Source organism: Chinchilla lanigera, unplaced genomic scaffold (assembly GCF_000276665.1).
Source record: "Chinchilla lanigera isolate Chin_1 unplaced genomic scaffold, ChiLan1.0 scaffold00023, whole genome shotgun sequence".
In the NCBI taxonomy this organism is placed as follows: domain Eukaryota; kingdom Metazoa; phylum Chordata; class Mammalia; order Rodentia; family Chinchillidae; genus Chinchilla; species Chinchilla lanigera.
The window spans coordinates 21,257,391-21,271,882 of NW_004955424.1; the positions used below are offsets into that span (position 1 = coordinate 21,257,391).

The 14,492-nt window shown below is 32.9% G+C and overlaps 1 protein-coding gene across 6 annotated transcripts in view; it reads right to left on the minus strand.

Annotated features, from left to right (window-relative positions):
- Positions 1-14,492, minus strand: part of Ehbp1 (EH domain binding protein 1) — a 348,572-nt gene that overhangs the window by 105,918 nt on the left and 228,162 nt on the right. For all 6 annotated transcript variants that reach the window (XM_005385727.1, XM_005385724.1, XM_013514692.1 and 3 more), the window contains 2 exons: positions 1,241-1,419; positions 432-480 (listed from right to left, as the gene is read on the minus strand). In XM_005385727.1, the coding sequence (XP_005385784.1) occupies positions 432-480; positions 1,241-1,419 (228 nt within the window). The remainder of the gene's footprint in view (positions 1-431; positions 481-1,240; positions 1,420-14,492) is intronic.

Genomic DNA, 14,492 nt, shown 5'->3' on the forward strand with positions numbered 1-14,492 from the left:
AAAGGGAAAAGAACCAATGTGTATATTTTGTTTATATGAACCTAGGTATGCTTTCTCATTTACCTATTACATCATTTTCTGATTACATCTCTTTCTCACATATTTTTCTAAGCTTCCATAATAATTATAGCAATGCAGTTTTGAATACACTTTTAAAAAGAGAAATTTCAGAATAAAATATTCAAAAATATTTAACAGGTAACGAAGGTCATACATACATTATAATCTGATGCCAGCCTGGCAGCTGTGATCTTTAAAAGTCCATGACAAACCAGAATCAATCATACATCTTATTTAAACTGCAGGAAGCAGAATACTTTCTGTGAGCTGTAGTTATGACCTCACCAAAAAACCCCTCACATTCCCAAAATTAAAAATCCTGCAGAGAAGCCAAAATTGAAGCTATGTCTTTTTTCCTTAGCAATTCTTACCTTTTTGTTGTTCTCTTTAATATCTTGAGGATTCAGAGACTTGTAGTCACTGAGGGAGAAAATGGCACAGTGGGTACATACAGTATTTGATAAAAACAGCTGTTTTTAAAACAAACTGAATCTAAAAACTTGACATTTAATAATACCAAAGAATAGCAATTTCATAGCAATTCAATCAACAAAACTAATAGTGTGGAAAATTAAGGGAATATATATATACATACTTACATACACACATACATATACTGACTATATGTTTCATTGCCCAAAGCTTTCCATCTGAAACAGAAGTTAAGGCAAGAGACCAGGAACTAACCTTGACAACCAAACAAATTTACCATGAGGTAATTTCTTGCTGTCAGTGTATAAAGAGCTATGGGTATGTTTTATCTCATCTCATTTTAATATGAACACAATTTTCATAATAATTTGATGTCAGTTCTTTGTATGAAATTAAGGAAAACATTTTTTTTTTTTAAAAAAAAGGAAAAGATTATTGTAGTATTGAGAAGGAAGGAATTTTTTTCTGGCACACACTTCTCTCAAAAAAGCAAGAGGTGTGGTTAGTGAAAAAGAAACAAAGTCAAATATTTCTGCATATGTGCAGAAATTACTTTGTGCTCTATAAAAAATGCCTAATGGAAAAAAACTCAACAGAAATAAATGTGAAAGAGCTGGAAAAACAATAAAAAGAACTGGGGACATAGCTCAATGCTAAGGCTCTGGGTTCAATTTGCAGTAAAACAGGGGTGTGGGAATGTCTATTATTTATAAAATACTAATAGGGAATGGAAAGTGTTTCTACTTACATTAAGTCTGGTCTAAAGTGGTGTAATATTGCACAAAAAGATAAGCCATTTCTCCACGATGTAGTAAAATTGGTGATTTTCACTCCCCGATAGTTTTTCGTAATTTCTTTACACCAGACAAGCAACGACTGACTAGCATTTGGCTTTCGCCTCAAGATGGGGCTGGGAATAGGACTGAGCTAAAAAGAAGGAAAAAGAGGGAAACATTAAAAGAATTTAATGGAAGAAGAAAATTAACTGACCAAACTAAATCATTTGAACCCTTTGATGTCAGTTTAGGTCTTTTAAAACTGTCAATTCACCCCACAATTGTAATCTCCAAGAAAGATACATTAATCTTAAGTTATTATCTTTAGTCATAGCCCATGGCATTTGCTTGACATGTAGATAGGTGAGATTTTTAAACTTTTACATGAGAACAAGCCAAGACTTTTATTGAGGGCAACCTCATGTTAAAGTATTTAAATATTTAAGGCAGAATATCTGTATAACTCTCGTACCCTAAAAAATTCGCAACTATGTACAAATATGATTCCTTTCTGACTAGAATAAAAATGAACATTTTTAAACTATACCACAACTGGAGCACAAATTGTTGGTAGTGGAGAGACCAAAATCATAGACAGTTTTAAAAATACAGAGATCATATATGTATTTTAAAAAATAGCACAATGATAATCATACTCAAACCTTCCTTCTACATAAATTTACGAGAAAATAATTTTAGCAACAGTCAGATGTGTTGGTAGGAACACTGCATAGCACTATATTTTGGATATGCTCAAAATACGTAACTGTCATTGAGAGCAATTTGTGATTATTAGGTGAGTTAGTTCTGTGTATGCTTTAAATCTTAAGCATAATCTTTCTCCCTCATCCATATACTTGGAACTACAGCAACGGTAACGAAACTAAAATATATTGTAAGGTTTTTATTCTAAACTTTTACTCTTAAAAAAAACCTACATAGTTTACTTTATAACAACTATATTTTGTGATGGGAACTTTGGAGGCTGACACAATTGAAAACTATAAAGAAACCTACTAGACACTTCTGAACCTAAGTGTTGTCTACAGTAATGAAATTTAGACATAAAATAGAAGCCTTCTAAAATAAGGTGAAAAAACAATTATTTACCCTTAATATCATTTAAGTTTAATAAGAAAGCCATTCTTATCACACTGCTTATTTAAGAAAGATCAATGATGCCCCCACTTGACAAAAGCCTGTTAGTGCCAAAAAATTAAAATTAAAATAATCAACTTCACGTTATTATGACTTATGCATTTACTTTTTCTGTAGGAAGACTACTAAGAATCACCTAGGATATAATTTCTCATTTTTAAATTAAAGGACATTTTAGAAATTCATTATATAACTGCATCTAGCAAAGCACTGTTCCAATGCTTACTCCTTCAGCTGGGCAGTATTCCATCTCACTATTCAATAAAGCAACTTATCTCCATCACTCAATCCCAACCCCGTAAGTTCTGATTTCCCTTACGCGGCTCTGTTTTCATTCCACAGTATTTAACATCTTATTATTATTATGGTTACTGGTTATTGCCTTTCTGTGCTCACTAAAATAGGAGATCCATGAAGTAAGAAATTTTATTTACTAACATATCTCAAGTACTCAGGTCAGCTCCTGGTACCCTGTAGGCACTCAGTAAGTACTGTGAAATGAATAAATGCACAATGTATGGCACGCTCATTCAGTAAATGTTAACTGCAACTATTATTACTACCACCAATGCATTCTTAGCACTAAATTTCTGTTTTTTGAGATGCCTTTAGAATTTTAAAGGCATCTTTGAAAGATAGTGAAAATCTTTATTTTGCAAATAAAGCTTAACTAGAAAATAATATTGATGCTTCATATTCTATGGGCAAAAAAGTGCACTTACAATGTTTTTTAATATATTTATTTCTGCTGGGCATGGTGATACCCACTTGTAATCCCAGCACTCGAGAAGGCTGAGGCAGGAGGACTTCAAGTTCTAGTCCAACCTGGGTAACTAAGCAACTTAGTGATAGCCTATCTAAAAAAATTAATAATAATAAATAAACATTAAAAGGAATGGGGATGGTATTCAGTATGAAGGCCCCATTATTACCAAAAAAATGTTATTTATTTCTGTGTATTTGGTGAAAGAAGCTCTGAATGCCTTGTAATTTATTGCCTTCCAAAGACACTAGAACTGGGGCTATAGCTCAGGTTAGAATGCTTGCCTAATATGTGTGAGGGCCTCCACTCAATCTCCAGTACTGCAAAAAGAAAAGGAAAAATAAAACACGAATATCAGTCCATAAAAATGTCTATGTAGGCTTTCATATATAGGTAATTTTAATGTTACTTTTCTAAACACTGCAGATTATATGTTATGGGTAACAAAGCCAGAGTTATTCTTCCTAACAATGGCAATATCATCTTTCAGAAAACCTAGTCAAATAATTTGCTACAAGATTTCCTAAATTTCAATAGTTACGAGAAATGTGTTTCACTTTTTCTGCTTTATCCATATGCCTAAAGTTTCTTTTTGCTCTCTCTGCTTCTTTCACTGGTACAGCCACACATTCCTCTAGGTATTGCTCTGAATAGGTTTTTTTTTTTTTTTTCCTACCCACACTTTGAGCTGATTCACTGTTAGGATTCCAACTATCAGTTCCATGCAGATGATTCCCCAAAATACACTTATAGTTCAAACTATCTCAAGTTGACATTTCCAGCTGGCTGTCCTTCCTGCCACATAAAATTTGAACTCAATATGTTCACAACCATAATTATAATCTTTCCTTGCAACCTGTTCATTTTCATTGTGTTTGCAAATGAAACTACTACTGTTCCAACTGTCCAGACTTTTAATTTCAGAATTACCTTTGAATTTCTTTTTACCACTCTTATATTTCTAGTTAATTCATGTGCAGTTTTGATGCTATGGTTGTAGTTTTGTATTTTATTTCCTTTTGTATTAGATTACATAAAATCATCTCAACAGGTTTTCCTTTTTTTGAATTTTCCCTTATCTGACCCACGATGATAGGGTGAGTCTTTTTAAAATACAGCCAACATCTCAATTAGTTATCAAAAACATGAAATGAGATCAAAGTATTTCTCAGCACTGAATCCCAAAGTTTTTTTTTTTTTTTTTGGTTTTTTCTCCGGTACCAGGAACCGAACTCACGACCTTGCACTTGCCAGGCAGGCGCTTTGCCGCTGAGCTAAATCCCCAGCCCCCTGAATCCCAAAGTTTTAAAGTATATTTTTTCTCCAGAATCACACAATGATTCTCTAAAATCCTTATGCTTTGCTGCTTAAACATTAGCTCCTTTACCTCCAGTCTTCAGTCACACAGATCATCACTTCAGCGTGGTGATGCTTCGTGACAACTGCTATAGTGCCTCACTCTACCTTCAGGAGGTTCAGCTGTTATCTTCTGCACAAAATCTCCTACTAATTTCTAGTCAGTAGGGAACCATTTTCAACATTTCTTTGACTCTCAAAATTCCTCTTACAACTCATTAGATTTTTCTTTTACTGTAATACATTCAGTTCTTCCCTCCACAAAAAGGCTTATTAAAATTTTTCATCAATTCATAAAATATATACTGAGAACTTACTATGTCCCACATATAGTGTTAAGGCCTTTAGTTTATTTAATTCTCTAACCTTTAAGACAGCTGCTATTATTTCCAACTTGCAGCTGAGGAAGTAAGGTTACATAGCTTGGAAGCAGAGAAATTATAATCTATATCAAGATGTTCCCACTCCAACTCTTGTGCTCTTAAAAAAAACATATGTATTTCACATTTCAAGATAATGCAGCTTTAAGACTTCAGTAGAAACTACAAATTTATCAAGACTAAAAAATGCCTCAATCAACTTATCTTCAGGCATACAGCAATGCCGTGTATGTTAACTGATTCAAAAACGATAACTGATCCAAAACAATTTAAAACTCAGGAATATTGTTAATAAAAGCTTCTTGCTCATTCTGTTGGATTTTAGATCATTGGCTAGAACTGGAACAAGAACTAATTAAATACAGAGCAATGAGATATATACTACTCTTGCTAAAGCTGTAGGATGTGTCAGTATTTCTACTGCTGACTCTTGGAGCATTTGCCCAATCACTGAAAATCATAATTAAGGGAACACTGGATAAATCTTTATATTTGGTAAGCCCAGAATAATAGTAGTGGTCAAAACAAGAATACATGCCTCTATACTGGTCTTATTTTCTTCCAAAACATTTTCATTTAAAGTACTTTATTTTTACAGTAAAATTGTTAGGTCTTGTTATTATACTAGTCAGAAAAATTATACTATGATTAAGATAATATTTGGAAGAACTTTCACTTACATAAACACAAGACTACTTTCCCTCTGAACATAATTTTTAAAAAGCTTAATGAAATATTTTTAAGACCTAAGAAATATCCAACAGCTATCTCTAAGGCAAGACATGTAGAAACACTAAAGCTAAAGAACGAGCAAAGCTTTCAGTGCTATTCTTATAACTGACCTGAAAGAATTAAGAGCACTGCATTATGGGAAGACCTCAAATACCAGTATGAGTTCTACCACCTCCCTCCAAAGTAGAAGAAAAGGAACATAAGAGGTCAAAATACAATGCAACAGTGAATAAGCATACATTAGAGAGGATCAGCAAAGTCAAAAGTTGCTTCTTTGAAGAAAAAAAAAAAAAAATCAAATGAATCTCTAGTGTGACTGATCAAGAAAAAAAGTAGTAGAATAGTTTGCCAAAATAGACACAAGAAGAAATAGGAAACTTGAATAGTTCTGTAACTTGTAACCATTTTAAAAAAATTAAAATTGTAATTAAAAACATACAAAGAATATTTCAGTTAGTTTCACTGATAAATTCTATTAAACATTCATTCAAGGAAAAAATATCTCGATACTGCACAAATTCTTCCAGAGGAAAAAAATCCCTAACTCATTTCTTGGGCCTAGAAAATATACCAAAATACAACAGAAATGGCAAAACTATAGGAAAATCTGTTATAAATACAGAGGCAAAAGTCTTGATGAAAATATTAGCAGTTTACAAAAATGATTCTGTATCTCAGAAACATCGCACTTCATTATGAAAAGCACTGTCTTCACACCAGCAAATTTACTGAAGATAAATTGACAAATTAGTAACTATAGGAGAAAACATACAATTATCTAAACAGATGCAGAAAAGTATTAAATAAAATTAATATACACTTATATTCTAAAAAATAAGCAAAGCAGTAGTCATAGAATCTTCTTGAACTTACAAAAAGCCTAGCAAATAACACAATGGTGAAATATTCAAAGTCTTCCTTTTGAGATTAGCAACCTATCACCACTTTTATTCCACACTGTACTAGAAGTTGTTGCCGGTACAGGAAGTTAAAGGGGAAAAAAGAAAAAAAAAATACATATTAGAAAAGAAACAAAACTGGTATTACTTCTAAGTACCAAATATTACTACTTATAGTACATCACTGAGTATAAAGAAAATCCAAAAGAATTTACAGATAATTTGTTAGAATTAGCCAGGCAAGATGGCATATGTCTATAATCCCAGCTCTTGCAAGGCTGAGGCAGAAGGAATATGAGTTTGAGGCTAGCTTGGGCTAGACAGTGAGGTTAAGGTCAGGCTGGACTACACAGTGAGACCCTGTCCAAACAAACAAAAAACAAAGAGAGGAAAATTTAATTATTAAAATCAATCTATAAAACTGCATTTCTATGTACTAAAAAATTTTAAAAGTTAAAGGTACTCATAGGGGCATAAGAAAAATACGGTACAGTCATGCATTGTTAGGTGATTTGTCATCCTAAGAACATCATACAGTGGCTGCTCTTGAATCCAAGTCATTAGAAGTTTCTCCACATCTGATATATAACCTTCTTGAATTTTTGTGAGCTTTGGTATCAATAAAGCAGATCCTTCAACAGTTCTGTCCCTTGGTTCTTGTTTTCAAAATTATAGCTATGCTGGAAAATGACTGCTTGCCAAGTAATAGCTATAACTGATTTTTCAACTTTACAGTCCTTAATCACTTTTAATTTTGTTTCCAGGTAAATTCCTTGATGGAGCCTCTTACTGGCAACATTAGCAGCAGATTTTCTACATTCACGGGCCCAAGCTGAAGAAAAACCACCAAGTTAAATCAAGAGCAAAAGAAAATGATACAATCAAGAGATGCCTCCTGGGTAACACACTTAGGCCCCCTTTTGTCCCTCTCTCAGACAGAGCTTTCTTTCCCTCAATAAATATATTCTGCTCTTAAAAAAAAAAAAAAAAAAAGAGAGAGATGCTGTGAGGCTGCTGGTGTAAAGGCATACTATTTCATAGTAACTTTTCAAAAGTCTGTAGGGGTAAACTCTAAAGTAATGATTAAAAGTATAGTGCATATATACAACAATAGTCATTTATTAGCATGAAGTATTATGCATTATAATTGTATGTGCTACACTATTATACAACTGGCAGTAGATTTATTTACAACATCATCATAAACATGTGAGTAATGTGTTGTGCTATGACATTATAATGGCTAGGATGTCATCAACCAATAGGACTTTTTCAGTTCTGTTATAATTTAATGTGACCACTATCATATATATGATTACGTCATTAACTGCAACATCATTATGCAGTGTATAGCCATACTTAGGAATCAATCTATAAATAATGCATATGACAATTAAAAAAGGAATCAAGATTTATTTTGAAAAAGTAATAGAGATCCAAGAAGTTGGGGAGATACAACATGTTCATGGATTAGAAAACTCAAATTTGTAAAGACATTATCCTCCCCCATGGAGAAAGGGTTAAACAACAGGCTCAAACTTTCTTCAAAAAGGAATAACCTCATGTTTACCTTTGCTAATGCTGTTTGCATGGAAATAAAGAGGAAATGTCATCTGTGTTACAAGGCAGTATTATGTATTGTAAAAATGACTCATGCTTGGTGAACGCACGCAGACTTGGAGGCCTATGAGTACACTACAAATGCCTGTTGAAAAATAAAGGCTGCAATTTCCTTATGCTTAGTGTGATTATTACAAACAAGCACAGTTCTCAAGCGATCTGACAGTTATATGCACAGGATGTATAGGATTCTGTATAAGCCAGAGCGTCTCATACTTTGACTTGGGACCTTACAACTGGCAATGTTTATTTATGGCCTTGCATATCTGAGACTATAATGCTAGCGTATTGTGCCTTTTGTCATTAAACTTAAGTAAGTCTGGTACCAAATAATTATATATTTTTCCCACACAAAAGGGCTTGTTTGCAGCCAGAACATACAGAGAACTTCTACAAATCAGTAAGGAAAATAAGGTCAACCAACTGGATAATGGGCAACATTCAACCAACAGGATAACATACATTCTCAACTTTTTAATTGAATATACGAAGAAATCCAAATGGCCAGTAAACATTCAAACTACTGCACAAGATACTATTACACACTCCACCTCTGAAGGACTGGAATTTGAAAAAGCTTTTATATGAAATAAAATGTTTAATGAAATTAAAAATACTAGGTGTTGGCAAGGATGTAGAGCAAAGGGAGGTTTCACACAAAGATGATTAAAAACTCGGGCAACAGCTATGATGCTAACTTTGAACACATTCGCATCTTCTAACCCAGCAATTCCTAGGGTTATATCCTAAGAAAATGCACCCTTACACAGAATAGAATACACAAATGGAAATGTTACTGCAACTGTTTAAATTCTTCCAAATCTGAAATGTTCATAAATAATACAACTGATTTAAAATCATGGTCTACTCAGATAGTGAAATACTACACATATACAAATGCATGTACAAACACATGGCCTATATATTGAAAAATTTTAAAAGAAAATGGAAAGCTAACATAAAATAATATTAGGAGCTAAATCAAATATATCTTCATAATTATATGGACTAGGAAGGGCAAAAACTAGACACATATACAGTAGAAGTGGGAAAGAAAGATGGACCAAGAAAGATGGACTTGCACAAAAAGAACAGTGGTAAGCTGGGTGCAGGAACACATATCGAGTATAATCTTAGTTACTCAGGAGGCTAAGGCAGGAAGACTGCCATTTGAGACCAGTCCAGGCAACTTAGCAACACCACATCTTAAAATAAAAACAGAAATGATTAGGGTATACTTCAGTGGTACAGTGCCTGAGTTCAGTTCTTAATACCACAAAAAGGGGAAAGGACCACTGGTGATACTGACAGTTTTTTAATACTGTATAACCAAATGTGACAACATTTGGAAGATCTGCATGAGTTTCATAACCAGTATTTTCCAAATCAACAATGCATGTTATAAAACATCAATAAAAGAGGTAGCTGAATACTACTGAGGCCAATGTATGGTTTCAGATTCCAAACTGTGATTAACAAACTATCACTTTGGAGTTTTAGTGTAGTATCAAAGAAGACAATTTCCTATTATTTGAAGTCTATTAAAATTCTCTTTATTGGCTGGAGGTATAGCTCAGTGGTAGAGTATGTTAGCATGTGTGGAGCCTGGTGTTCAATCCCCAGCCCACAAAACAAAGCAAATCAAAACTTCAGTTTTGGTCAGGTGTGACGGCACACCCTGCAATCCCAGCACTTGTGAGGCTAAAGCTGTGAGTTCAAGGCCAGCCTGGGCTACAAAGTAAACTCATGGCCAGCCTTCACAGCATAGTGAAACCCTGTCTCAAGAGGACAAACACCAACTAACCAATCAACCAAACAAACAAAAAAAAACCCTCAGTTTTTCCAAATATATATCTAAGCAAGGCCATTTTTAAAAATAAACTACAGTCTAACCCACATATTACAACAGACTGTATGTAAAAATTGTCTTATTAAATCAAACATCAGATACTGAAAAACTTTTAGTCATTTTTGTTCTGTTGTGCATTTATGCCAGAAAGGATATTCCAGTTGCTCTTCAGTAATACTACCTGTATTTTACCCAGTAATCTAACAAAACTGATCCATCCACAAGGAAGAAGTACAATTTAAAGGTATATTAACTTGAAAATCATTTAAGTTCCTGAGCTAAGACAATTACCACATGTACAAGAAAGGGGACAGGGGAGCAGGAGAGAGAGAAGGGGATTAAAAAAAACAGGCTGTAATATGTGCAGATAACTTCTCCCCAAGATGGTTGCAAACTGCATTTATTGCAAACAAGTACTAATAAACACACACACATACAAAACATCAGACATGTAGAAAAAAAGCATGCATATTTTATGCAGTCGATTTTCTTTTGTGACTATTTTTTGGTTATAATGAAATAAAAATAAATTCAAGTCTCTACTAAACAACTTACAGATTGCTATGAAGGAGAAGTTATATTCACAAGGACATATAGCATAAGAAAAAGATATAGCATTGGGATTAAGAGCATGCCTGAGCTCTGAATCAGTCAGATGAGTCTGACTCCTAGTTCTACTATCTACTATTTCCCTTTGAAAACATTAATATATAGGCTAAGGATATAGCTCAGTGGCACAAGTGACTGCCTGACAAGCTCAAGGTCCTGAGTTCCATTCCAGGTACAATAAAAAAGAAAAATTAATATGTAATAAAGGAAGCATCAAAACAATGAAACACTTCAGAAAATGATACTGGAATAATAATTTAGAATCTTAATTCATACCCTGAATGTAAATAATAGGTAGTATTTCTTTTTCCAGGCAGGTATTGGTGCCACTGAGCTATATCCCTGGACCAATATTTCTTTTTCTATGTACTGGAAACATACCCTCCTTTTTTTATTTTAATATTTTTAATCATTTAATTTTTATACTCCAGTTTGTAGATCTTTTCTTTTTTTTCCCCCAGTACCAGGAACCGAACTCACGACCTCATGCTTGCCAGGCAGGCACTGTACCGCTAAGCTAAATCCCCAGCCCCTGTACATCTTTTCTTTGGTGGTATCTTTTGCTTCTTTTGTTTTAGAAAGTTATTTTTTCCCCAGAAATCTAGTAAATACTACATATCTTAAAAAACCAATTTCATTTTTATTTTAATGCTTTCATGCCTTCAATGTATGTAGAATACATTTTGATGGATATTATAAATTAAGGTTCTTAGTTATTATTTCCCAACATCATTTGCTGAATAGTATTTTATTGTTTTGTGATGCTTCCTTTATTGTACATTATGTATGTATGCATGTATGTACTGTATCTGAATGAAACCATGTTTATTTCGCAAACAGATGTTTTGCTTCAATGACCAGCCTAGTTTTTTTTTACCAATACACTGATATTTTATCATTGCTTTAATGGCTTATATAAGGTTAACCAAGCCTCACTAATCATCATTTTTTTAATATTTCAAAATTTCCTAAACACTTATTTTTGAAGAATAAATAATGAATCATTTTGACACCATTCGAAGAAAAATCATTTTTACATTTTGATTATGGTTACAGTATCTAAGAAAAGTGGGTATCTTCACAATATTTATTATTCCCATAAAAGTAAAATGATATAGATAAAACGCAAAGAAAGACTCACTGTGCTACCTTATGAGTCTAAATATTATTAGATACACCTTAATTTGTTATCTGTGCTACCAACCTACAAATTAGAAAATTAAATAGTAGACATTCACTTTCAAAAATATTTTATTAAGGGATTACTAGTATAATATAACCTGTAGCTACAAATTCACTTCAAAAATTAAAGGGGGTTGGGGATGTGGCTCAGAGGTAGAGCTCTTGCCTTGCATGCACAAGGCCTGAAAATCAATTCCCCAGCACCACACATACACATTAAAAAAAGTATGTAATTGCAATTTCTATATAAAGCAAGGTAGCATTATAACAAAAAGAGGTTGTATAAATCTTTTTAATAGTAATAACTCATGTGAATTTAAAATGACCCACATACAGACCATAAAAAACATTAATGAAAGTGAAATGCTGATCTAGAAATGTTAAGCACAGAGAAAATATAGTTTTAGATATTTCTAACATAAACATAAATTTATATATGAATTGCTCAACAGAATAAATTACATACAAGGATAATATCTAGGGGTAGTACTTAGACCATTTTATCCAGCTTCTCCACAAATTTTGGCTTTTATTGGACAAAGCTAACAAATTCAATTATGTATGCATTCTAGACTAAGTTAGCAATATAACATAGACATGACATTATGATATGATGTGGCTTTCCTTTTCAATTTAAATTGTGTTTTTAGCTTTTTAAAGGGTAAGTATCAAAATATAATTTGCAATCAAGTTCACCATGTTAAAATGTGCAGTTTGAGAAACTGTACAAATGTATACATTTATGGAACTAGCGTAATATTTTTAATTACTTCAGTTTTTTAATTTGAGCTAATAATTAACCGCTTACCTCTCCTTTTTCCTGACCCCATTTCACTGCTTTTGCTCACTGAATATACAGATTATAATAGACAATAAACATGGTTTGTCTAATAAATTTCCCAACGTTGATCCTTTGGGGAGATAATACATTTTAAAATAAAGCCTAAAATGATACAGTAAAGTGAATTCTGTACAAGATTTAATTTTATCTTTATGGACTACATTCATATGTTTTTGAAGAAAAGTTAGAAAGATTAAAGAACTAATAACGTAGTATCACAAAATTTCTCTTTTCTCCCTTAAGAGTCCTTTTATATAGTGATGGTTTCATGGTCAAAATTCACATAAGCAAAATAGAAAGAATAAAATGTCACAATTTCCACAAGATAATTTCAACCCTTAAGTAAGTTTTTTGAGTAACTGAAAATGTATTGCATATGGGATTATTAAAAACTTTTGCTCCCAGAAACACTGAGTATAAATTTCTTCTACTATCATTTGGCCCCATAATTTCCAAACTATTTATCTAATAGCTGGATGTTCAACAGAAAGGTTTAAAAATGTTTCATGTCTTCTCTTTGCTATCTACTCAGGCAACCTACCTGATTTGAAAGCTTTGACCCTCTTTCTAGGAATTGTCATATTGCCCAAATTAGCTTATTACTATCTTTATTGTTATAAAAGAGGATAAAAACATGTCACAAAAAATCTATCCCAACTCTCTTTTTAGTTTTTTAATTATCATGAGCAATTCTGATTTATTTGCCATTGAATTCATTACTTAGGGAAGTCATACATAATGCTCAGGCTACAAATTAAGTAAGTACTGGGTGGTTATGCTTTACTACACAACAAGTAAAAGCTTGTAATGAAAAATAGAAGCATAAAAGCATGGCAAGCTTCACTTACACTGCAATGTTTTTAAAGAAAAACACTTTTCCTGCCTTGGGTAAAATGTAAAGTAGCTCATAGCTACATAACTTTGTACTGATGCTTACTGTGACATACTACTTAATTGAAAGAGTCTTAATTAAATATGCCCCACCAAAACCTCACCAAATTGCATTTGCCACCAAATGACTAACAAGTACACAACAGTTGGAAACTGTCAAAATATTTTACAGCTCAATTGTAATTACCAACCAAGTCAAAGCATGCCCTGAGTGGGCGTTAACCACATTTTGAGGGATGCAAAATATTAAACAGCAGTCTTTTTTTTTGTGGTCTCTAATTTATACATGTACAACTCTGGAGTAACTCCAAATATTTTTACTGTCTTCAGTAAAAATATCAGCAAAATATCAGTGTAAGAAATAATAATTTATCACTTTCAAAGAGTCACCAGCAGGAAGGTCCTTTATAAAATATATAGTTAATCTCTTATCATTATACTTGAATATATTGATTATTTGGTTACTTGTAAATGTATTAAGTGATCTTAAGACTAATGTTTTCTGTTGTCCTTATCACAATGAATGTAGCCAAAAATAAATGGGGAGGTGTGATTAGGGTAAAGTGTCAATATGGAAGTACAGCTGGTGAGTTTCCAGAGGAGAGAATGCAGACATCGTTTGCCATTTGAAGTAGGACAGCATCCAGCCACTCTTCCCTCCTCACTAGAAAGTATACAGCTTGAGGCTTTGTGATTAGCCACATTTGGTATCTCTTACCAATCAGAATGTGTTAATTACTACCAACACTAACCACAGGTGGAAGACTATTCCAACAGGTATCATATACATCCATTAGTCTTACCATCAGCTAAGGGCAGAATTAAGAGACAGAATATGCTATGGAATATACAAACTTGGATTTTCTAGGTAGCAATCAGTGGAGATTGTTCAAAATGCAGATGAATAACATACTTAAGAGTATTAGAGAATTTCCAATTTAAAA